Source organism: Propithecus coquereli, unplaced genomic scaffold, assembly GCF_000956105.1.
Source record: "Propithecus coquereli isolate 6110/MARCELLA unplaced genomic scaffold, Pcoq_1.0 Scaffold59, whole genome shotgun sequence".
Classification (NCBI taxonomy): Eukaryota; Metazoa; Chordata; class Mammalia; order Primates; family Indriidae; genus Propithecus; species Propithecus coquereli.
The window spans coordinates 1,602,382-1,627,364 of NW_012151840.1; the positions used below are offsets into that span (position 1 = coordinate 1,602,382).

General features: G+C 50.2%; 1 protein-coding gene across 1 annotated transcript in view; it reads left to right on the top strand.

Annotated features, from left to right (window-relative positions):
• Positions 1-24,983, top strand: part of IQGAP3 (IQ motif containing GTPase activating protein 3) — a 37,914-nt gene that overhangs the window by 3,657 nt on the left and 9,274 nt on the right. The window contains exons 3-26 of the mRNA XM_012658492.1: positions 1,466-1,622; positions 2,246-2,323; positions 3,620-3,696; positions 4,437-4,504; positions 4,595-4,708; positions 4,948-5,126; positions 5,591-5,669; positions 6,684-6,847; positions 7,359-7,446; positions 9,153-9,316; positions 10,881-11,038; positions 12,452-12,573; positions 12,676-12,839; positions 14,063-14,153; positions 15,020-15,187; positions 15,279-15,418; positions 15,523-15,693; positions 19,306-19,389; positions 19,559-19,630; positions 19,732-19,801; positions 22,258-22,466; positions 23,185-23,337; positions 23,633-23,796; positions 24,125-24,349. Of these exons, the coding sequence (XP_012513946.1) occupies positions 1,466-1,622; positions 2,246-2,323; positions 3,620-3,696; positions 4,437-4,504; positions 4,595-4,708; positions 4,948-5,126; positions 5,591-5,669; positions 6,684-6,847; positions 7,359-7,446; positions 9,153-9,316; positions 10,881-11,038; positions 12,452-12,573; positions 12,676-12,839; positions 14,063-14,153; positions 15,020-15,187; positions 15,279-15,418; positions 15,523-15,693; positions 19,306-19,389; positions 19,559-19,630; positions 19,732-19,801; positions 22,258-22,466; positions 23,185-23,337; positions 23,633-23,796; positions 24,125-24,349 (3,159 nt within the window). The remainder of the gene's footprint in view (positions 1-1,465; positions 1,623-2,245; positions 2,324-3,619; positions 3,697-4,436; positions 4,505-4,594; positions 4,709-4,947; positions 5,127-5,590; positions 5,670-6,683; positions 6,848-7,358; positions 7,447-9,152; positions 9,317-10,880; positions 11,039-12,451; positions 12,574-12,675; positions 12,840-14,062; positions 14,154-15,019; positions 15,188-15,278; positions 15,419-15,522; positions 15,694-19,305; positions 19,390-19,558; positions 19,631-19,731; positions 19,802-22,257; positions 22,467-23,184; positions 23,338-23,632; positions 23,797-24,124; positions 24,350-24,983) is intronic.

Consider the following 24,983-nt stretch of genomic DNA (forward strand, 5'->3'; position numbering starts at 1 on the left):
CGCTCTTGCTCAGGCTGGTCTCAAACTCCTGAGCTCAAACAATCCACCCGCCTCGGCCTCCCAGAGTGCTAGGATTACAGGCGTGAGCCACCGCACCTGGCCTAGTTCTGTTATTTCTTCCACAATTATTAGCTGAATTGTAAAGAAGAACTTTCCCTCATCATCTTAGGGCTATTTGGGTATCCTGAAATTCAGTCTGTCTAGGAAAGTCAGGATAAATACTTATTTCTTTTCTTTTAAAGAACAATTTTGTGTTCATTTTTTTTAAGAGACAGAGTCTCACTCTGTCACCTCAGCTGCAGTGCAGTGGCATCATCATAGCTCCCTGTAACCTCAAATTTCTGGGCTCAAGGGATTTTCCTGTCTCAGTGTCCCAAGTAGCTAGGACTACAGGCATGCGCTACCACACCCAGCTAATTTTTAAATTTTATAGTGACAGGGTCTTTCTTTGTGGCCTAGGCTGGTCTTGAACTGCTGGCCTCAAGCTATCCTCTCACCCCAGCCTTCCAAAGTACTGGGATTGCAGGCATGAGCCAACTGCACCTGGCTTCAGCAGTATTTTTTAATGCTCTCAAAGGAAGTAGGTAGAATAGGGCAATCGGGAAAAATCAGGTGTTTATAGCAGGGAAGTCACGAAGCAAAGTGTGACTGACTCTCTCTTTGGAAACAGATACTTTCCTTTTAGACTCCAATATGTAGAGAAGTTTGGAGAGTCCATCTGAGCAGCCCTTAATCTCCTTCATACAACCATCAGCAATAATAATGCTTCACATTTATATTCAAAGCATTTTTACATTCATTAGCTCATTTGATCCTGGCAACTGCCCACTGAAGCAGGCAGCACAGGTGGTGGTATCCTCATTTTGAAGATTATGTGACTGAGGCTCAGAGAGGTGAAGGGGGGGAGATGGTGTGGAAAGTGGGTCTTCCGATTCCAAGAGCTGTGACCTTTCTGTCCCTTTGCGCTGCTCCCCTTCCATCAATCCAGAGGTTCCCTACTACCCTCATCATCATCAAAGTTGGGTTACAAGCCGTGTAGATCATTTGGGCAGACATGATCTTTCCGTACCTGGGTTCTCAGAGAACAATGCAAAATGACGGAGGCGAGCAGATTCAATTTGGTTCAACAATCAAATATGTAACCAGACTAAGTGAGAAGGTATATTATGTAACAGGGTAAGAGTCTGTTTAAGCCTCACTGAAGATAGGCAGGTTAAGGGTCTGTCAGGGAAGACTTTCTGGGGTGGGTAGGCCTGAGGGTTGGCTGATCCAGGTGTTTCGGGCAGCTTGAGAGAAGGTGGGAACACCAAGGCAATGGGCAGAGAGGGGATTTGGGGTAGGGCAGGAACAGGAGGCAGGGGAGGATCAGGGGCCACTTAGGGGAGAGAAGGAGGGAAGTTTCTGCAGTTAGAATAAACCACTGTGGACTGCCAGAGTGGATGGGAAGGTGCTCTCATGTTTGTAGCTGGATGGAGGCCTGCCTGAAGGAGGAGCTTCCTTCCCCAGTGGAGCTGGAGGAGAGCCTCCGGAACGGAGTGCTGCTGGCCAAGCTGGGCCACTGTTTTGCACCCTCCGTGGTTCCCTTGAAGAAGATCTATGACGTGGAGCAGCTGCGGTACCAGGTGGGGGATAGTGGACTGCACCTTCTACCTTCTTCCTCTCAAACTACCCATTCTCAAAGCTGTGAGGGTAGGGTGACCACATAACTTACTGTCCAAATCTGGACACTTTTGAGGATGAAAGGGGATGCTGTTAGTCATTGTGCTGGGACAAGCTATTCATCAGTGTCTACCAGCCAGGTGGGTGTGTACTATCCTTAGCAGCCAGGGGCACCTGATAGGTGGGCTTTAAGATGCCCTGAGATGAGAACTGCCTGCAGTCTGCACTCAGAGGCATGTGGGCTTTGCCACCCTACTTGTACTTCCTGGGCATGTTGCTCCTTCTCCGTGCTCTCACCAGCCTGACTGCCCTCTCCTTCCCATCCCAGCTCTGGATTCCCCTTTTCTAGGAAGCCTTACTGGATTTTTAATCCCATCCCTGTGCCATCCTTCCCAAATGTCCAACTGGATCATCCATTCTTGGTGGTTTCTGTCTATGTTTCTCTGTCCTGGAGAGGATGGGAAATCCACAGGGTGGGGTCTCCCTGCCCCTCCCTCTTGAGTCGTTAAGCTGTGGTCTGGGCTGTGCCCATAGGGAGCTCCAAGAACTGTGGAAATAGATTCTCTTCTTTATCCTTCCCTTTCAGGCAACTGGCTTGCATTTCCGTCACACGGACAACATCAACTTTTGGCTGTCTGCAATAGCCCACATCGGTCTGCCTTCGGTAACACTGGGCCTCAAGATTGGCATTCATCTTTACTCTTCACCCGTTCCCCCAAACCCCCGCTTTGTCTCCCCAGACCTTTAGCCCCCATCTCCATGTGTCTTCTGAACTAACTTATTCTAAGAGAAGAGTTCCTTGGGGCAGTTTGTCTTTGAACTGGGTTATTATTATTTTTTCTCTGCTTCTCCTTCCCTGTGGATAAAAGGAGGTGAAGGCTCCCTGGCCTGAGTGGCATGGTTCCCATTATGCAGCAGGACGCCTAAGTAATGCAGGAGATGGGGCTCATATCAGCCAGCCCTATCTTTCCACCAGAATTTCACAGTGTGAAGCAAGGGTGTACCCCATCCATAGGTGGTAGACTTTGAGTTAGCAGCCTAGGCCCAAGACCCCACTGGACACATGATGCATGTGAATCTCAATTTGTTTCTCACCTGTAAAATGGGGATAGTGATCCCTGCCCTGTCTACCTTATGATGTTGGTCTGTGCGAATTCCCTTTGTGAATCGTAAAGAGCTATACAAACTAAGGCATGATAGGATTCCACAATGTATGGTTTCTCTCTGCTTGGTTTTTCTCCACTGTAGAAGGGAACTATAAGCCAGGAAATAGCAGTAAAGAAAGACACTTTGGTGGGAGGCAGAAACAAGACAGGGCATGTGTCCTCAGTGGGACTAGAACACTTAAGTCTCTAGATTAGGTCCTTTATAATGAACCTAAATGTAACCAAGATATATTGAGGTTAGGCCTCATTACAGTCGCTAGGTGGCATGGGAAGCCACCTTGGGGCAACTCAGTTCTTAGAAGGGCCCCCACTGATCAAGAGCTCTGGCTCGGGGACAGGGATGACACACCTGACACCTTTGTGGTCCTTCACAATGTATGCCTCGTTGGGCCTCCACGGGAGTATGGCCAGCTGCACAGCATCCCGCCTTCCTGGTGAGAGTCCACGGTGAGGCACGCAGGCTCACTGTGTCTGTAAGATGGCTGAGGGCTTGCTTGTCCTGGAGGATGTGGCTTGCATCCTACAGCCTGGATAGCCCCATCTGGTGTTCAGTTAGTCCATGGCACCCTCTGACTGTATGTCTGTGGCTGAGTCTTGGCCTAGTATTGTGTCACCAGTGCCTTTCTTTTACACCGGGCTGACTGGAAATGGCTGGGGAGACTGACCTAGAAGACCCAGGCAAAAAAGGAGCACACACCTCAGGTTGGACAGAAGACCCATTCTTTGGCCCACTCTCTCCTTATCTGGTGCTGCTTAAAGGTCCCCCATGGCAGTAATGGTTGGTCTCCCCCTAGACCTTCTTCCCAGAGACCACGGACATCTATGACAAGAAGAACATGCCCCGGGTAGTCTACTGCATCCATGCCCTCAGGTGAGAAACCTCAAATTTTGTTATCTAGGTTCCTGCAACCAACAATCAACAGCAATAAACATAGCAGGAAGGACGGAGGGTAGACCATAGAGAGCACTTCTCAGGAGAGTAAGGTTTTGGATTCATACAGTTGTGTTCAGGTTTATGTGCATGTGTGTGGACACATGTATGTGTGACCATGTGGGTAAGGGGAAAGGACAGGCAGAGTAGGGCCTTCAGCTTGTGATTGAAGTAGGAGTCAGAACAGGACCCACAGAGAGTGCCACATGCAAGCCACTTAGTTTGAACAGTGAAGGCTGTTTGGTCCTATTCACAGCCAGCCATAGCAGCCAGTTGGCTAAATCCTAGAAAGTGCCTGACCAGTTCCTTGTGTCCACCATGTCGTCTCCTCCTGACTTCACATGTCCTTTTGTGCCTTTGTGCCTTAGCTCAGCAGGTCTCCGCTTGCTGTGCCCTTACTATCCTCCTTTTCCATCCAGTGACCGGCTACTACAATGTATCCTTCCCTGTGAAGCCTCCCCAATCCCCACAGACCTCTGACAGCATTTAATTTAGCTCTGTACTTTCCTCAAGCTGATGTGCAACAACATTTCTTCCTGTGGAGTGGGGGTGACTTAAGGGCAGGTACTGAGTGAGCTTCATCTCCAGGGCCCCACGGTATCTCCTATAAACCCACTGTGGGCAGAGTGTTGAAATGAATAGGCCCCAGTGCCTTCCAATGCCTTCCGTTTTTTTCCCAGTCTCTTCCTCTTCCGGCTGGGATTGGCCCCTCAGATACATGATCTATATGGGAAAGTGAAATTCACAGGTAAGCCCAGCTCCTTCTCTAACCACCACAGTCTGGGCAGGGTCTTGGGGGTTTTGGGCCTCCTGACGGGTACCTGTGGTATCATTGCAGACGAGGAACTCAGCAACATGGCCTCTGAACTGGCCAAATATGGCCTCCAGCTGCCTGCCTTCAGCAAAATCGGGGGCATCCTGGCCAACGAGCTCTCAGTGGATGAAGCTGCAGGTAGGGACTGGGCTCTGTTCTGCCAGGAGAGGCTTGGTGGGTATGGGAGGACCCCAAGCCTCATAGCCCTCAGATGGATTCTGGCCACCTCTCATCCATGGACAAGGACATCAGGCTACCTGGTTTGCCTGGGCCCTGAGGATGGAAAAAGGGGTGATGTCAGAGTGGCCTGCAACTGTTTGTGCTCTGGTCTGGGGTTTGTTCTGGCCTCCTGACCTTGTTTCCATTCCCACTCCCAGTCCACGCAGCTGTTCTTGCCATCAATGAGGCAGTGGAGCGAGGAGTGGTTCAGGAAACTCTGGCTGCCTTGCAGAATCCCAGTGCTCTTCTAGAGAATCTTCGAGAGCCTCTGGCAGCCATCTACCAGGAGCTGCTGGCCCAGGCCAAGATGGAGAAGGCTGCCAATGCCAGGAACCATGTAAGGAGGAGTCTTGGGTGCACGGGCTGAAAAGTTGAGTGGCTTGGAAAGTCTCAAATGAAACCAGGACTCCTATCTGTCCTGTCTCTAGGTTCCAAAGTTGCTTCTTGGAGAAACCGTAACTTGTCAGTGATTTTAGAGAAATAGTAGAACTTGGGAGAATAATGAGAATTCAGACCAGAAGACTGGAAAAGAGGTTCTGAGGGGATGGATCTGATGGGAGGCCTGAGAGGCACTGTGGAATATATTGTAGAACAGGATGAGACTGGACTGGAGATTCCAAAGGTTGGCTTGTGTCCATGCCAGGGGTTTAGACCCCACAATTTCGCCTGAGTCCTGAGCAGACTGACCTTTGGCTTTGGGAAGACACCCAGAAGAAGAAATAGGTATAGCCAGGGAGAGCAGAGTAGGAGAAGAGAATTGAATTGTTTTTCTCAGGTTCCCTCTCAATGTAGTTTTTGCAGGATGACAGAGAGAGCCAGGACATCTATGACCACTACCTAACTCAGGCTGAAATCCAGGGCAACATCAACCATGTCAACGGTGAGAGAGATAGGCCAGGAGGGGGTGGAGGGTGTCTCAGGGTAAGCCCCTGCACTGGGAGGTTTGAGAATGGCTTCTCTCAGGCCAGAAAGCTCTATGGCCTCCCTTGGGCCAACTCTTGCCTCAGGGGAAAATCAGAGTCCAAGCAGTGTGTGTTCTGCTTTCTGGCCATCAGTGTCTGGAAGAAAAGTGATCCCTGTCAGGGAGACTTCTTTTTTTTTTTTTTTGAGACCGAGTCTTGCTCTGTTGCCCGGGCTAGAGTGCCGTGGCGTCAGCCTAGCTCACAGCAACCTCAAACTCCTGGGCTCAAGCAATCCTTCTGCCTCAGCCTCCCGAGTAGCTGGGACTACAGGCATGTGCCACCATGCCCGGCTAATTTTTTTTTTTCTCTATATATTTTTTTAGTTGTCCAATTAATTTCTGTCTATTTTTAGTAGAGACGGGGTCTCGCTCTTGCTCAGGCTGGTCTCAAACTCCTCAGCTCAAACAATCCGCCCGCCTCAGTCTCCCAGAGTGCAGGCATGAGCCACCGCGCCCAGCCTGTCAGGGAGGCTTCTGCTTGAATGGAGAACCATGGAGAGGGCAGAGGCAAGGGGCAGGCCTTTCAGCTCTTGATGCTGGGGGCTGTTGGACTGGGGTCCTTTGAGAAGGGAGTGTGGAGAATACCTGAGGGTAGGGGGCAATCTGGGCAGGAGGGGCTGTGTGAAGGCTCAAGATGGGTGGGCATTTGCCTATTTTGGTGAGGATATCCTCAGGCTCTGGGATGGTGAGGTGAGAAGGCTGTGAAGACCAAGCCGAAGAATTCGGGGTGAACGAAATGGGCCCAGAAACCCAGGGGGCAAGGAGGGGTGATTCTGTTATGAGACCGATGTGCTGCCGGCTGCGCTAAGAGGGCGACGGTGGGGAGGGGTAACTGGGTGGGCAGGAAGAGAGTAGATTCCCAGGACCGGGCTGGGGGATGGTGAGAGGTGGGCTTTCTCACACTGTCCAGCATGGAGTCTTGGTCTTTTTCAGTCCATGGGGCTCTAGAAATTGTTGATGATGCCCTGGAAAGACAGAGCCCTGAGGCCTTGCTTAAGGCCCTTCAAGACCCTGCTCTGGCCCTGCAAGGGGTGAGGAGAGACTTTGCTGACTGGTACCTGGAGCAGCTGAGCTCAGACAGAGAGCAGAAGGCACAGGTCAGACTCTATTACCTGCCACCTCTATCTGACTATAGGATGGGATAGGACATCTTACCCAGCCATTACCACTGTCGGTTCTTTGTATTCAGTAAGTGCTCACTATATGTTTAAATGGCTAAATCACCCCAAAGCTTAGAGGACTAGACTGATCAGCTTCTGCCCTCTGAAAGTCCCTCAGACTGACCGGGAAGGACCCAGGGGCAGTCCCATTGGCAGTGATGTGCTCCCCCCATTGCTGAATTGGGGCCTTAGATTAGCAATCTTGTTTCCAGTGCTGTCGACACTGTTTATACTTGCGTTGTCTGTTGTTATTTCAGATGCTCGCTAGGTAAGAACGGTTAAAGAAGGGTTAACAGGAATGGGTGGACCAGGCTATTCTGCCTAAAGGGGAGAGAGGTAGGACTGAGGGTAGGTGGTTGGGTGGACCTGGGAGCTCATGCTGGCAGCTCTTAAGGCATGTTCACACCCCAGGAGGACTCTCCTCTACTGCATCTCTTCCCTCTTTTAGGAGCTGGGCCTGGTGGAGCTTCTGGAAAAGGAGGAGGTCCAGGCCGGCGTGGCAGCAGCCAACATGAAGGGTGATCAGGAACAAGCCAGTAAGTCATCTCCAGGCCTGAGGCCTACTCTGGGAGTATCGCTGGCTCTCAGAAGAACATCCCATCCTTTGCTGGCTTCTGTATTGGGCAAAGCAAGATGCTGCCCAATCCCCCAGCATGGCAAGGGACATCTCCCCTCATGTAGTCTACCCTATTCCTACTGCCTGGAGGGACACTACAGATAAGTTCATTAAGGCCTTAGAGATCATGACACTACTACACTGGGCTGGTCTACTGGAGCAGGCAGTTTCCTTTTAGGCAGTTCACCTGAATTTTTGATAGTTTCAACCTGCTTGACTTCCTTTGGCTTTTGAAACGTAGTCATTTCCCAAATGAGAGAGAAACTCATATTCTAACTCAATTTCCCTTAAAAACATTATATACTAATATAATTATTTATTAAAAGAATGTGTATAAGCAATTGTCTTCCCCCAAGAGATCAATCCGTACCGCAAGACTGAAGAGAAACAGAGTGCCGAGGCGCAGTGCAGCAGCCTGTGGACACCAGACCTGTTACAGTTGCTCGACTCAGGCTGGACTTGCTGTCAGCCTTTGAGATTGCTCAGTAACCATTTGCCTTTGTCTAAGAGAGCTTTCACATACTAGCTCACTAACTCGAAGCAGCCCCCGGGCCACTCCTGACTACCGCTTGCCTAATCAGCTCAGTTCATTCCTGAGTGTTGCTACCAGAGCAATCTCTGAAGCACTGATCTGATCTTATCTCCCTGATGACCATCTTCAGACCTTCACGGGTTCTTCCATTACTTAGCCTACACTTTAGTCCCATCCTCTTGGCCTGGCAGGTAAGACCTTTTCAGTGTTCTTCCCCATCTCTTCTGTTCACTTTCCACCCAGTTCAGCTGAGGCAGACAACTTGTTCTTCCCAAGTGCCCCCCAGCCTTTCCTATCACCAGGCCTCTGGTCCTCTGGGTTACATTTCTCCCACACTTTTACCTGTTGGAAGCAGGTAAAAACATCCTGCAGAGCTGTCCCAAAGGCTTCCTCCTCTGTGAAGTCGTCCTACTCTCTCCCAGCCAGAATCCCTCCTTCCCTGCACTGCCATAGCATTTTGCCAGAAAGGGGTTTACGTATGGGGAATGGACTTCTAACATGGCATTGGCAGCAGCGCACTGTAGGTATTTTGGTCTGCTTATTTCTCTCTAGTAGATCGTGCGCTCCTTGATGCCAATGTCCATATCTGTTTGGCATTTTGTAAGCCCCAGAGTTTGTAAACTCAAATTACATTGATGCATCTAGCCCCTTTTTAGCTTACTCCCACTCTTGCAACCCACGTGGCTCCACCCTGGAACTGGTTCCTTGTTCCTTGTGCTGTTGTCAAGCCTTGGTCCCTGGAGCCCCTTGCCTAACCTCATCTTAGTTACGCTCCATTAGCCCCCTGTCAATCTTGTGCTCACTACCTTAAGAACTCACCTCTGCCATGACAGTCACTCTGTGTTACATGCCGAGCTACTCAACTTCTAGGCCTGACAAATTGCTTCTTATAGAGACTCTTCTTAAAGCAACCCAGCCCTTTTTCCTCCTGAGCATTTAGAAATGCATTTTGAACCTAGCAGAAGGGTTTTTGAGAGCAGTTACAAAGCCATTTCCCCTCAGAGATCCCCAGCAGAGCCTAGTTGGCCAGGAGAGTGGAGATGACACTGGGTGCCCACCCTGTGCGTGCGGCCTGTTGCTCTTCTCCCCTGCAGTGCTCCAGGCTGTGCGACGGATCAACAAAGCCATCCAGAGGGGAGTGGCAGCTGACACTGTGAAGGAGCTGCTGTGCCCTGAAGCCCAGCTGCCTCCGGTGTACCCCTTTGCCTCGGCTGTGTACCAGCAGGAGCTGGCAGTGCTCCAGCGGCAGCAGCAGGGGGTAAGCCCCAGAAATGTGGGTCCAGCTCTGGGGTTCCCAAGCAGCTGGAAGGATCAGGGCAGGCAGTCCAGAGCACCCTCTGAGGGCAGTCTGAGATGCTGGCAAGAGATTTAGGGGGAGGAGGAGGGGACGACTGTCCTTTCCTTACTGAGCATATTATAATAGCTAATACCCTTGAGTAAACACTGCTTTATACACTCATTTAATCCTTAAAAGAACTCTATAAGGGGAAATCTTATTATTTCTATTTTAGAGATGAGGACACTGAGATGCAGAAGTTAAGTCATTTGCCCCACACTGCTGTGACTGGCAGTGCTGGGGTGGGTGCAAAGCTGAAGGTACTTGAAGCCCCTGCTTTTAACCACTCTGCTGTCCCACCTCACCCTACCCCATGCAGCTTCTGTGACAGTGAGGTCCTTGCTTAGGTACTTGGCAATCTGTTGGAGGAGTTAGAATACACCGGGGTATATTCTAACTGAGGGTCCAGACGGAGACACAGGGAGAGAAGAGGAGATGATGTAGGTGGAATAAGTCTTCAGACCAAGGAAATAGAGGAAGCAGAGCTAGGGGTAAGTCTGGGAAGGCTTCCTGGAAGAGAATCAATAGAGAATCACACACATAGCGGACATTTATAGAGTACCTACTTCAGGCACAACCCGGACACAGGCACGACCCTCAGGAAAGGCACAGTTTCAACATTGAATAACTATAGCACAAGGGAGTATAAAATAAGTACTAAGAGGTAAAGCACAGTGACTAAAGTTGTGGACTTTAGAACCAGACTGCCTGAGTTCAAATCTGGCTCTGCTAGTCCTTAGCTATGTGACATTGGGCAAGTTATTTTCCTTCTCTGCCCCTCAATTTCTTCATATATAAAATGGGAACAACAATATATTTGCCTCATAGAGCTATTGCAAGGATTAAATGAGTTAATACATGTGCTTAGAGAAGAGCCTGGAAAGTAAGATTTAGCTATTGTTGCTGTTGTTGTTATTATTCACAACATTCTGTTTGTAGAAGACAGGAAGGGTGCTCCAGACAGAGGGAACGGCATAAACAGATGTTTGAAAAGAAGGAGGAGAACGGGGCAGGGAAATGGGACCCAGGGCCTCTTGGGTGTGCAGTGTAGTATGGAGGTGACCACGTCATCTTCATCTCTGTAAGCCCAGGGCCTAGTGCAGTTCTTGATGAGCAGCAGGGACCAGAAGGGAGCTGGTAGAGCTCACTGGCTCAGTGTGCACTCTGAAATCAGACACCTGGGTTCAATTTACATTATTGGGTATGGGCTTGTCTGTGAAATGGGATATTAATAGTACCTATGGTATTATACTATTATTGGCTTGTTATGAAAATTAAATGATAATGTATTTGAAGTACTTATAATTGAGCATATAGTAAACATTCTTGAGTGTTAAGTATGATTAATTGTTAGTGAGTGAATTAGATCAATGGGGTTTTGGGATAGAGACTCCGGGATATTCTAGAACCTTGGGGGCAGGGTGGTGGGTAGGCCCTGAGGCCCTTCACCTGCCCACTTGGGAATTGGTCCTCACCACTGTTGTAGGAGCTTGGCCAGGAGGAGCTCTTTGTGGCCGTGGAGATGCTCTCAGCTGTGGTCCTGATTAACCGGGCCCTGGAGGCCAGGGATGCCAGTGGCTTCTGGAGCAGCCTGGTGAACCCAGCCACAGGCCTGGCAGAGGTGGAAGGAGAAAATGCTCAGCGGTGAGAAAGGGTTAGCCATGTGTTTGGAGTGAGGGGATGGGGGGAATGTAGCCAAGACTCAGAGTTCTGCTCGGAGACTAGCCTTCTGCGTGATGCCCTGTTCTTGGGTCCAGGCCCACCCTCTGGGTCTGTTCACAATTCCTTGGCCTGTGTTTCTTCCTGGGAGTGGATGGGTTCATAGTCATTCCCCTTTCTTTCATTGACTCATTCTTTCATAGCAAATGTTTGAGTACCCACCCATGTGCCAGATACTATTCTAGGTGCTGGGAAACAGCAGTGAACAAAACAGTTTCTGCTCTCATCAAACTTACATGCTAGTAGAGGGAGACATGATTAGAAGAGAAGAGCTATAGAGAAAAATACAATGAGGCCTAGGGGATAAAGTGTAGGGACCTATAGGGGTGGGTTTTCTGTCTTACATAATGTGGTTATGGAGGGCCTCTCTGCTAAGGAGGTCATTTATTGAGAGACCTAAAAGGCATAAGTGGTTGCCGTGAGGCTATCTGGGGCAGAAGCCCTGAGAAAGAAATGGCCTTGATGTGTCCAGAGAATACCAGGAAGCCAGTGTGGTGGAGTGGGGTGAGGAAGGGAGAGGAGTGGGAGATGGAGACAGAGTCGCAGAGACCAGACCATGTAGACCTCTTGCTTTTCCTCTGAGTGAGGAAGGAAGCCACAGGAGGATTTTGAGCCAGGAGAGAGATGATCTGACCTACTTTAACAATCATTCTGGCTTCTATGCTGGGAGTGGACTACGGGGGTGCGAGGGGAAAAGCAGGGTGATCTGTTAGCAAGTGGAGTAATCCGTGCAAGATATGATGGGGGCTTGGCCTAGAGCGGTAACAGTGGAAGTGGGGAAAAGGAGTCAGATTTTGGATATAGTCTGAAAGCAGAACTGACAGGATTTGGTTATGTAGTAGATATGGGTGTGAGAGAGAATGGAGTCAGGTGTGACTCCAAGATTTTTGGCAAGATGGGAGAGACCATGGGACGTGCAGGATGAGCAGGGGAATTGGGAGTTCAGATATGAGCTGTTGGGTTTGAGAGGCTTAGTAGATATTCACGTGGAGACCCCAAGGAGGCAGCTGGGATAAATGAATGGGCTGGAGTTGTGCTTTTGGGAGTCATTAGCATAGGATGTTTAAAGCCATGAGATTATGTAAGATCACCTAGGATATGAATATGGAGAGAGAAGAGGTATAAAGACTGAAGATTGGGATGCTCCAATGTTTAGAGGTCAGGGAGGAAGCAGCAGAGGAGTCTCAGAAAGAATAACCTGTGGGGTGAGAAGAGAACCGAGAGAGTATGGTGTCCTGGAGGCCAAGTGAGGAAAATAGTTCAAATGTTCCTCTTGTCTTCTGGCTGATGATTCACATGCTGCTCACCTCACCTCTCTCTCCCTCACCCTGTTGCCAGTTACTTTGATGCCCTGGTGAAACTGCGACAGGTGCGTGGAGTGGATGAGGCCTTCCTGAGCTGGAATGACCTGCAAGCCACTGTGAGCCAGGTCAATGCTCAGGTCCAGGAAGAGACTGACCGTGAGTGCAGTCGGGAACGGGGGGAAGACGGCCTAACTCGGGCAGCCTCATCCCTTAGCCATAAGTCTGGGGCCCCTGCTCAGTCAGATCTCTCTTTCTCAGAGGTCCTGGCAGTCAGCCTCATCAACGAGGCTCTGGACCAAGACAGCCCTGAGAAAACTCTATCCGCCCTCCTGCTTCCTGCGGCTGGCCTGGACGATGTCAGCCTCCCTGTCGCCCCTCGGTACCATCTCCTCCTTGTGGCAGCCAAAAGGCAGAAGGCCAAGGTGAGGTCAGGGCTAGCTGGGTTGGTCACCAGAGCAGGAAGAACATCCCCTGTGGGTAGAGCTGTGCCCAGTTGTACCCTGGCAGAGCTCCAGTCTGATGGACAGTGTCTTCCAGTGGGGGAGAGGGATAGGGAGGGGTTCAGATGGCCCCCATTGCCAGGGCACTGGACACAGCGTGAGAAGAGCACAGGCCCAGGAGCCAGAGAACCTGGGCTGGATTTCCCGGTCACTTAGTGACCACATGATCTTCAGCAAATCTCTTGAAGTCTCTGAGTTCTATTTATTCATCTGTAAAATACTGCACGCCCTAGTGCTACCCACTTCCCAGAATAAGGGTGAAAATCAAATAAGTTGACAAATGGGGCAGGTTTTGAACCCGAAATGCCCTGAGTATGTGGCCGTAGAGAACGGTTGAGAGCTCGGGTTCCTGAGCCAGACTACTTGAGTTTGCATCCTGGCATTCTGACCCCATACGTGCTACTTAACCCCTCTGTGCCTCTGCTTCCTTACCTACCAACTGTGATGATAATGAGCTTATCTCATAGTTGTGGGATTTAAATGAGATGATATGACAGTAGTACTGGCTAACATTTCTTGAGTCCTCACTCTGCCAAGCATCGTTTTATGTGCTTTGCTAGTATTAATTCATAAGAAAGTGCTTTAGAGTAATGCCTGGCACATAGTGCTCAGTAAGATGTTAGTTCACGAAGTCTATTATTAATGAGGGGAGTTGAGAGGGAATAGAGTCTGGGATTGGGTGAGGCGAGGGAGGAAACAAGTCTTTATCAGTCTGACACTGTGGCAAGCACAGGCTTCCTTGACCTGTGGTCTCACGTAATTTTCCCACTGCCTTGTTGGGTTGAGGAGTGTGGAGCAAGAATAGGAAGGAGAAGGTGAAGGTCAGGATCAGAATCGGCCTGAGAAGGTGTGAAATCAGGCACCGGGGAATAGGGAGTGGGGGCGTATAGGAGAGTCTCCAGCATGGGCTATCCTTGGACATGGCTAAGGCACAGTACAGGGGATTGAGCTGTTGAGAAAGTGGTGGGTGCTGAGGGTTTGCGAGGGAGCCACAGGCCATGCCCACATGGGGCAGGAAGAGGGGCGTGGAGATTGCTACCCCTGTAGCTCCCAGTGTCTGCCTGTAGCTTGCTTCCCCTGGGCGACTTGGCCTGGGAAAGAACAGCCTGGGGTCTGGTCTTTTTCCATCTGTCTCAATCTGGCAGGTGACAGGGGATCCTGGAGCTGTCCTGTGGCTGGAGGAGATCCGCCAGGGAGTGGTCAGAGCCAACCAGGATACAAACACAGCGCAGAGAAGTAAGCGGGCTGGGCGAGAGGTGCTGGTACGAGAGACGGAGACATGAGAGCAGCAGCCCAGATAATCAGGCAGCCTCCCCAGCCACCTCCCTCTCCCGTCAGCCTCAGTGGGGAGGCAGTCAGCTTGGACCACAGGGTGGATTTCCTGGCAGTCAGCTGGGCAGGAAATTCTCAGGAGTTGAAAGCCCATAGTCCACCTGCTGCCTCCTTCCATGCCTTCCTGTGGGCACTTTCCCTGCAATGTGAGCATGTGAAATCACTTGGTAGCCAGAAATCCATTCCATTTCTGCTGGTAGCTTGAGTTTGGGTTCCAACATTCAATTAGTTCTGGCTAGAAAATGTTTAGACTTGGGGTGGGAGAAGAGAGGTTGGCAGGATTTGAGGAAAATAGGCAGAGTCAGTGCAATTAGACACTGGCATGCTGGTCTGGGGGGCTGATGGTGTTAGTCTCAGTGTCTGGAGTCCCTCTGTCCATCTGCCTGTGAGTGACTGAAAGGCAGGTGGTGCCTCAACCATCCCCACTTTTTGGACTCTCTTCTTCTAAGAGACTGTTCCACAGTTCTCTGCCTGTATCCTGCCTTTAAGCTTCTGTACCAGCTGGTTTTCCTTTTACCAAGCGCCAGCCCAGCCTACCCCCACACTGCCTCCCTTGCCTTCCTTGACTGCTGCCTCTTGCTCCAAGCACAGCGGCATGCTGTGGCTTTCCGTGCATGTCTCTGTCCATCCTGGGATGTTCCTCATCTGCTGCATCAGACAGGTTGATTTTGTGTCCTCCTTCACCAAATCCCTCCCCAGTGGACAGGACAAGGGCTATGGGAGGGACTCAGGGGGAAGGATTGACTGCTGTCTCCTGATGTCCCTGTCAGTGGCTCTTGGTGTGGCCGCCATCAATCAGGCCATCAAGGAGGGCAAGGCAGCCCAGACAGAGCGGGTGTTGAGGAACCCCGCCGTGGCCCTCCGAGGTGTAGTTCCCGACTGTGCTGAAGGCTACCAACAAGGCCTGGAAAGTGCTGTAGCGAAGAAACGGCGTCCAGGTAATAGTCCCCGCTTGACCGTCCTCTTCTGCCTGCCGCAGCCACCTCTTGCCTCCTCTTAACCTTCTCTGCTTACATGGTTTCTGCTTAGCGGACACAGCTTTCTGGGTTCAACATGACATGAAGGATGGCACTGCCTACTACTTCCATCTGCAGACCTTCCAGGGCACCTGGGAGCGACCCCCCAGCTGCCGCCTCAACACCTCCCACCTGACTCGGGAGGAGATCCAGGTTGGCGGGGCCCCTGCAAGCATGGGGGGTCATGGATAGAGATGCCCTGAAAAAGAGGCTCCCATCCGCCAAAGGACCACAGCCTCTCTGTCCTGCCTCCACAGTCAGCCATCACCAAGGTCACTGCTGCCCATGACCGCCAACAGCTCTGGAAAGCCAACGTCAGCTTTGTCATCCAGCTCCAGGCCCGCCTCCGCGGCTTCCTAGTTCGGCGGAAGTTCGCTGAGCGTTCCCACTTTCTGAGGATCTGGCTCCCAGCAGTCATCAAGATCCAGGTGGCAGCTCTGGCTTTCAAAGTCTTTAGGGCCTGGCTTCTCTGAGCTCCAGAGCTCCTACTTCCTTTTACTGAGTAGAGTTGGGATGATCTTTAGGCCTCTGTAGTGGTTAAGAGCACAGGTGCTGGGACCAGACTACCTAGGTTTGAATCCTAGATGTATCACCTCTTAGCTGGTGACCTTGGCAAGTTACTTACTTTCTCTCTCCCTCAGCTTCCTCAACTGCCACTTGGTTTCCTCATTGGTCCCCCAGTTTTCACATCTGGAAAAATAGGGATAATTGATAGCACCCACCTTAGAGGGTTGTTATGAGGATTAAGTGAGGTAATATCTAAAGGGTCTACAAATATCTATATCTATAAACAGTGCCTGGCGGGTAGGTAAGAACGTGGTATAAGTGCTAGTTACTATCCTCATCATCACTATCCAGACAGTACGAGAGCTGCTTTTTAGCTTCCCCAAGGAAGGGGAACAATGAAATAAGATTTAGTGGGATACCAGTATTTATACACCAGGAGGACTTCCTGACTAGGAGTTGTGAAGAGGTGGTGGTGGTTAAACAGAAAAGGAGTGGAACATCCCTTAGGAAAAGAAGAGTCTCTACCTTTCCTCTCCAAACAGGCCTTTCCATTTTTATTCTTCTAACCTGTGTATGGCCCAGTGTGGACTAATCACAAGTAACTGGGCAGTGAGGCCAGCTGGAAAGATAGCTGGGGCACTGTGCAAGCCAGGACGATGGCAGTTGAGCAGAGACCTCCTTAGGCACATGTGATCTAGGGGGCCTCATGGAGATGCTGGCAATATGAAGAAACTTTATTTAATAAACAGCTTTGAATGCCTAGTTTCTGCAAAGCATGCCGCTTGGCACCGGGCAAGGGTGGCAGATAGGTGTGGACCCCGGGTGAGTGATCACATCTCTCCCTGTGCAGGAACTGGAGTACAATTGATATTAGACATTATAATAATGGAGACACAAAGAATACCAGAGGACCCCAAAGGAGACAGATGTGCAGACTGAGACTAGCAAATTGCCCTTGATTATGACCTACGGCATGTGGGGTAGTAATTGAAAGCTCAGGCTTTAGAGTCAGAAGCTGGAGTGTGCCTCCTGGTCCTACCACTTCTGGGTCATATGACCTTGGACACCTTACTTAAGCCCTCTCTAGCCCTCAGTGTCACCATTCATAATGATGATACTCACCTCATGTTGATTGTGAGGATTAAGCAGGAAAATTACATGTAGCACTTGGCGTGGTAAGTGCTCCATTGGTGGTAGCCATTATAAGATGTTATTTTTAGGGCATTGGTCCCAGAACTCAATACAGAACTTTAGTAATCTGAATTTAGTGGTCTGAATCATAAGATTTCTCCCTCCTGAGCCCAGACTAGAATTTCACACTAAGGAGATGAAAAGCGACACCAACAGTGGGAGGGAAGATGGAGTCAGAGGGTGCATTTGTCACTAGTGCTGGAGCTGTGTGGGCTCTGGCCTGAGTCCTGGGAGACAGAAAGAGAGAGGCAGCCCAGATCCTTAGGCCACTTGCCCTCCAGCAAAGTGAGAATCAGAAATGAGGCTGCCCAGGTGTGCTGAGACTTTAATCTCTCCCGAAAGCTCTGACTCTGGCAGGAACCCCACCCAGGGTCCTGAATTCTGACCAATCTAAATTAGGAGGCTTCATTTTTAAGGAGCCTGGTAGAGGTTGGGTAGAGGGTAAGGGCAGAGAGGAGACGCCTCTGCCTTTTCCCTCAGCAACTTTCTAGGCAGTACCTGGAGTAGGAGAGGAAAGAGTGCTGGCAGCAGGCATGGAAATGGGGGCTTCCTGGCCTCTAGGCTCCAACATGGACAGCTGTTGTCATGGGCCAAGCTGCCTCATACATCGTATCCCAACAGGCTTAGGGGAAAGCCTGGCCAGGAGAACTGGCTTCAGCAAGGGCTGGGAGAACAACTGGATAAAAGTGGATGCTCCTTTTTTTTTTTTTTTTTTTTTGAGACAGAGTCTCGCTCTGCTGCCCTGGCTAGAGTGCTGTGGCGTCAGCCCAGCTCACAGCAACCTCAAACTCCTGGGCTCAAGCGATCCTCCTGTCTCAGGCTCCCTGGTAGCTAAGACTACAGGCATGCGCAACCATGCCCGGCTAATTTTTTCTATGCTTAGTTGTTTGGCCAATTTCTTTCTATTTTTAGTAGAGATGGGGGTCTCACTTTTGCTCAGGCTGGTCTTGAACTCCTGAGCTCAAACGATCCGCCCGCCTCGGCCTCCCAGAGTGCTAGAATTACAGGCGTGAGCCACCGTGCCTGGCTGATGCTCTTAAATCTCACCAAACCATGACAATGTCAGTGGTAGAGTATCCTCCAGGGCCTGCACAGTGGGAGATTTTGACATGGGTCCTAAAAGACAGGAAGGATTTCGGTGGGTAGAGATAGGGCTGGGGATGAGAGTGAGTGTAAACAAAGGTTCAGGGCAGAAAATCATATGGCATGTTTAGAAGAAAACAAAATGTCTGATAAGTCTAGAATCCTTAAGAAGATAGGGGCCCAGTAGAAAGTCAGATAGGGAGTGTGGAGTCAGATGGTTAAGAACTTCTAGAGGCCTGATATGGTGGCTCATGCTGGTAATCCTGGCACTTTGGGAGGAGTGCTTAAGCCCAGGAATTTGAGGTTGCAGTGAGCTATGATGAGGCCACTGCACTCTAGCCCAGGTGACAGAGTGAGATCCTATCTCAAATAAAAAAAAAGAAAGAAAGAACTTCTAGATACTTTGGGGCTTGGGGCAAGGTAGTCCAAGTGGAGGCTTTAGGAAAATTAATCCCACACAAGCTTGGGGTGAAAGGGAAGAGACTGCTAGGAAGGAACCATAATGGGAGGGGACCAGGAGATTTGTGTTTTAGAGACCAAAGCGGGTGTGATTTATGGAGGAGATAGTTGGACCTTTGTGGCAGACCAGCCAGGGGAGAGGCCATCAGACTGACAGCTGAATTACTGGGGACCTTGTTGGGAAAATTTGCTGAGAGCTGGGGTGGAGCTGGATGGTATTATTGTGAAGAGAAGCATGAGTTATGAGAACCTTAGTGACCTGCTGCTGCCCAGGTGGCCACTGGCGGAGATGGCAGGCACAGGACTCTGTGCCTATACATACTTCCCACCCACACAATTATGTGCCTCTCCAGACTGCTCTCTACCCACTTCCTGTGTACGTCAGGGAGGGTTGTGTGTGAGATAGGGTGTGGGTGGTCTGCATATGGCTGTATGAGTATATTTTGGGGTGATATGGTACATGCTTTGGTGAAGTTGGTGAATAGATGTATGCTTTATTAATATCTTTACGGCCTTTCTCTTACAGTTGAGTTTCTGTGAGGAGGTGTTGGTTAGGTGTGCGGGGGGGCTGTGTGCTGGGACCAGGGAGTGTGGCAGAGGGCATGGTTGGCCATGTGCAGCCGTTTGGTCTTCCCCATGAGGTTGGAAGTTCTTTGAGAACCAGGCCAGTTTCCCCTTCCCCCTCTACGTATCTACCCCCCTCCCTTCCCTGGAGAGCCCAAGACAAGGCCTTTCCCAAAACCCTCTCCAGCCAAAGGAGAACTGCTGGGGTTATCTCTTTTTTTTCTTCTGATCTGCAGACTCATTGGCGGGGTTACAGACAGCGGAAGATTTACCTGGAGCGGTTACAGTATTTAAAAGCAAACCTGGATGCCATAATCAAGGTAGCAATAGTGTTTTGGGTGGGTTCCTGTCTCCCTTGAAGGACCCTCTGAGAACAATTTTGTAGTCCTCCTCACCTCTTCGTAACCTCTGGAGCTGGCTGAATTGGTCTGGGACTGAGGGTGTGGGCCCCAGGCCTGGAGCTCTGAGGCAGTGTGTCTCTCCTCCCAGATCCAGGCCTGGGCCCGAATGTGGGCAGCTCGGAGGCAATACCTGAGGCGTCTGCACTACTTCCAGAAGAATGTGAGTATCACCCTGCTCCCCCTGCCCACATACCCAAGCTTTACCCATGAGACCAGAGCAAAGGCTGCCAGCAACCCTTTTCCCATCTGTGTTCATGGCAGGTTAACTCCATTGTGAAGATCCAGGCATTTTTCCGAGCCAGAAAAGCCCAGGATGACTACAGGATATTAGGTGAGCTGCTTGGTCCACCCTTCCCCCAGCCTGATGGGAGAGATAGGACCCCACAGAGCCAGGCAGGTCTAGATATCCCTCTTGGGATTGCACAGCAGATAAGGGGAAGGTAGTCACAAGTTGTCTGTGCAGGAATGTGGAACAGGGGTTGTAACAACCCCACCCCTGCTCACCCCAATCACAGACAGCCTTTTCACAGAGAAATTTCCTCTAACCACTTTCTTTCTGTACCAGGCTTAGATTATCTACCTGTTGCTACTACCAAAGCAAAAAGAAAAGGATCTTTCTCCTCTCCTAGGGTTCCAACTTTCTCCCTCTTTGCCCTCTTCCCTGTCCGTGACTCCTCCACCTCCCGACCTCTGTGGTCTGGCACACATGAGGCATGGCGAGGCACGCAGAGTCCGTTCTGTGGTGCTGGGGAACGAGAGGAGAAGCACTTGAAGGAGTGCCATTTTCCTGCCCATATTTCCTGTCATATGGGTGTGTATTTAAAGCCTTAAAGAGGTCCTTCTAGGCCGCTCCTGGCCCTTGTCCTTCAAGTCCAGAAGCCCAGCCTTAGGAATCCCTTTCCTTCTTGTGAAATTGACCAGTGGTCCATTTCCATGGTCACCTCTAGCCCCTGGGTTCCTGAAGTAGCAGGCCTCTTTCCTTCCTGGCCTTGAGGCTACACTTGGGGGCTTCTAGTTAAATGTACCATTCAGGAGTCCTCTCTTCACCTCCTCAGTGCTTCTTCCCCCTTTCCTGACCACAGGAGCTTTGCTTGCCCCTTCTCTGGCCATGGACACTTGGACCATCTGCTTCGGAGCAACTAGCTTCTTTCCCTGCATCTCACCTCTCCCCGGCCTGGCCCTTTCTATTTTGTCTCTTGCTGTTGCACTAATACCACTGTTCTGGCCATCCTTTATCTTCTTTTTCTTCTCTTCAGTTTATGGTTTTTCTGGAAGAACTTGTTTTTCCTAGTCCTATCTCCCAACTGCATTAGCCTCTTAACTCTATGCAGAGCTCTGCCACTTACTAGCTGTGTAGCCCTAGGCAAGTTACTTAACTTCTTTATTGCCCGATTTTGTCCTTTATAAAATGGAGATAATGATAACACCTATCTTGTTGGGTTGCTTTGAGGATTAAATGGGTTAACCTGCTGTATTTTGTCAAATCCAAGATGCCATCAATTGTTTGAGACTACAGTTCTTCACTCCTCAAAGATCCATTCTCCTGCTATGGCCAGATCAATCCGTTAATCCTACACAGGTGATCTTGTCACTCTCCTGCTTAAGACCTGTCATGACTCCTTGTTGCCCTGAGGATAAAGTCTAGTCTCCCAACCACGGTTTCCAAGGCTCTCTGTGACTCAGCCTCTCCCTGTACCTCTGACCTCACTGACCTCCCATCACTGCACCCTCTGCACCGTGCACCAGACACAACGGACTCTAATACTTCCCAAACAGCCACATTCACCCTCTTTCACCTCCTTTTCACAATCTCAGGTGGGGCCTCACCACTTTACTCCCCAGGTGGGGTTGAGTGCCCTACTTTTGTTTTCCCCAAAATCCCTGTGCTGGCCCCTTTCTAAGCACTAACCACACTGTAGTGAATTGTGGTTTATTTTTCTAGATCACCTATCAGACTGCCTTTAGGGATAGGCCTAGTTTTATTCATCCTCTGACTCTGACTCCTTCATTTATTACTAGCTGTGTGACCTAGGGCAAGTTACTTACCCTTTCTGTGCCTCAGCGATCTCATCTGTGAGATGGGATAGTTATAGTGTACTGACCTCATAGGGTTGTTCTAAGTATGTAAAAGCACTTAGAACAGTGTCTGCCCCATAGTAAACATTATTTAGTTGTTGTTTTGTTGGTATTCCCTATAGCTTAGCTCAGAGGCTTCTTTTTGGTATTTTTTGCTCAAGTACCAATTCCAAAAGGTGATCAAAGAGAATCACCAGCTAATTTTGAACTCCCCTATACTATAAAGCCCATTGACCAACCTGTCTTCTGGTGCTTCCTGCTGTGCACAGACACTCCTGACAGAGGACCCTGTGAGGGCAGGCAGGGCTGAGTGGAGGCTAATAGGTAGAAGGAGGAGAAACAGGTTGGCCCCACAGGCACAGGCAGTAAGTCGGGGTAGACTGGGGAGGCCGGGGAGGATATCAGAGGGAGCGGGGGCTCTGGCTTTGGTGTGGGACGTCACTGGGATAGGCCCAGGTTGGGGGTGACTCCAGAGGCAGGGGAAGAACAGCTCTTATGTCATCCCTGGTTATAAAACAAGGAGCTTGAGGACAGGCCTAGCTGGGAGGCTGTCCCCCTGCCCTCCAAGTGCAAGCAGAACAATTAGAAGAGGACTGGGGTCCGGGGCCTCAAGCAGAATGGGGACTAAGGGTAGGCTGACCCTGGGGTGGAGCTGGCAGAAGGCCTCTGGTGAGGCATGCCTAATCCTGATGCCTCCTCCCTTCCTCCCAGTACACGCACCCCACCCTCCTCTCAGTGTGGTACGCAGATTTGCCCATCTCTTAAATCAAAGCCAGCAGGACTTCTTGGCTGAAGCGGAGCTGCTGAAGCTCCAGGAAGAGGTAGTTAGGAAGATCCGGTCCAATCAGCAGCTGGAGCAGGACCTCAACATCATGGACATCAAGATTGGTCTGCTGGTAAAGAACCGGATCACCCTGCAGGTGAGAGGCCCACCCGCCTGCCCCTTCCCCCACATCTAGCTGCCTCTGGGGAGATGATGCTGACCATTCTCTGGTTGCTAATCACCTCTTTTAAAAATGGTGTGGATTTTATCACCTGGCTGAGGCTCTTGTTCCAGTGGCCCTCTGCCATTCTACTAAGCCATCTGCTGGGGACACATGATACAGTAGAAAGAGCACGAGACAGAATCGGAATGCCTGGTTCTGCTGGTTCCTAGTGATGGGACTGTGGGTCGTCATTTAACTTCTATGTCTGTTTCCTTATTAGCAAACTGGCAGTAATGAGAATGTCTGACCTTACCAGGCCAAATGTAGAGATAGATATATGAAAGCTCTTAAACTGTAAATTACCATACAAATATGCAGTGACAGGGTAGTAGTAATTCAGTGATATCCCCACCTCAAATATATACAACAGTCTAATAAGAAATAATAGCAAACAACAGATAGACACTATGCCTCAGCCTGGCAACCCAGCTCTCTTTGGAGACTCACCCCTGTGAGAGTAGAGGTACCAGATGGAGTCTCGGGACAGTAGGAGGGGCTCTTCCTCACCCCAGAACTGTTTATCTCCCCTGGCTCATGCTTATTCCTTGAATAGCAGAAAGCCTCAGCTCTTCAAGCCGCTGATTCTAGACCATATGTTCTGTGCTCTGTGCTGGTCTGGCTGGTTGTATCACCCACTCCCCAACCCCTACAGGAGGTAGTCTCCCACTGCAAGAAGCTGACCAGGAAGAATAAGGAACAGCTTTCGGATATGATGGTTCTGGACAAGCAGAAGGGATTAAAGTCGCTGAGCAAAGAGAAACGGCAGAAGCTAGAAGCATACCAACACCTCTTCTACCTACTCCAGGTGAGCAGAGGACGTTGGAAGAAGTCTCTACCCTCCCCTGAAGGCCTGGGACCTTAAGGCCTTCTTGTCTGTGCCTTTGCCTCCACGCCAGGTCTCCTTTCCCATAATCTTAGTGCCTTGTCCCCAGGGAAAGAGACAACCTCTTCCTCGGTTTGTCTGGAATGTTTCCAGTACCATGAGAAAGTGTGACAGTGCTTTCTCCGTTTCAAGTTTCTATCAGGAAAGCCTTTCCTTTGCCAGTCACTAGTCCTTGAACTCCACCGTCAGCTGTTCCTACCTCCCCTATTGCTTGCAGACTCAACCAATCTATCTGGCCAAGCTGATCTTCCAGATGCCACAGAACAAAACCACCAAGTTCATGGAGGCAGTGATTTTCAGTCTGTACAACTATGCCTCCAGCCGCCGAGAGGCCTATCTCCTGCTCCAGCTGTTCAAGACAGCGCTCCAGGAGGAAATCAAGTAGGCTCTCCAGACGCTAAGGAGTGGGAAGAGAATGGGTTAAGTGATGCCCTGTTTGCCCCTTCACAAGGTGACATCTTATTGAGGTTTAAGGGTAGAAATGGAATCAGAAGACTTCTTTTCTCTGCCTCCTGTGGAGATGCTGTAAGACATCTGGGACAGCACAGTGGGAGGACATGGGCTGGGGATGACAGAAAAAGAGATCAGGACATTGCTTAAGAGGGGGAATACCAGAGCAGGCTTTGAAGAGCCAAAATATGAAAAAGGAAAAGCAACTATTTGTCCTACACAGAGGCAAGAGACCAGCTTCTGACCTCTTGAACCACAGGTCAAAGGTGGAGCAACCCCAGGACGTGGTGACAGGCAACCCAACTGTAGTGAGGCTGGTGGTGCGATTCTACCGTAATGAGCGGGGACAGAGTGCCCTGAGGGAGATCCTGGGCAAAGTTGTTCAGGACGTGCTGGAGGACAAGGTGCTCAACGTCCACACAGATCCTGTCCACCTGTACAAGAGCTGGATCAACCAGACCGAGGCCCACACCGGGCAGCGCAGGTGAGCAGGGGAGCAGAGGGAGAGCTCTCTTTGATCAGCTGCATCTTGGGCCTCACTGGGGAAGCTTGGGTGTACTTTGAAGGTGGCATACAAATGAGCATGCTGATTTATGCAAATATGACACTAGCCCTGTAGGAGTAAATAAGGTAGCCTTTTAGACCCCTTCTGGTAATTAACATGGAACTGATGTAAATGACTCCAGACCTGGTGGGCTTAACATAAAATGAGCACAGATGAATATGCAAATGTGCTTAATTGCTGTGTCAGTGCTTGCAAATCATATGTCGAATTTGCTGGGAGTTGGGATATGGACTCCTTATTGATAGGGATATAGATGAATATTCAGATTTACAGATGAATAGGCAAATGAGATAGTGGAAGAAATAGTTTGGCCTTATAGATTGGGGGCATCACTCAGGTTCATAGGTATTAGGGAAATCTAGCCACTGAGGAAAGCAGGCAGTCCTGGTGGCTGCTCTGGATGGCACAGGAGGCTTTAGGTGAGGGAACTACAAGGCCTTAGCCCAACCTCCCTCATTGTCCCAATTGCCAAAGGTCACTTGCAGGGTAGCCCCATGGTTTCTATCAGCTCCCCTTAGAAGTCTCTCCATGGACTCCAGGTTCTCCATTCCTT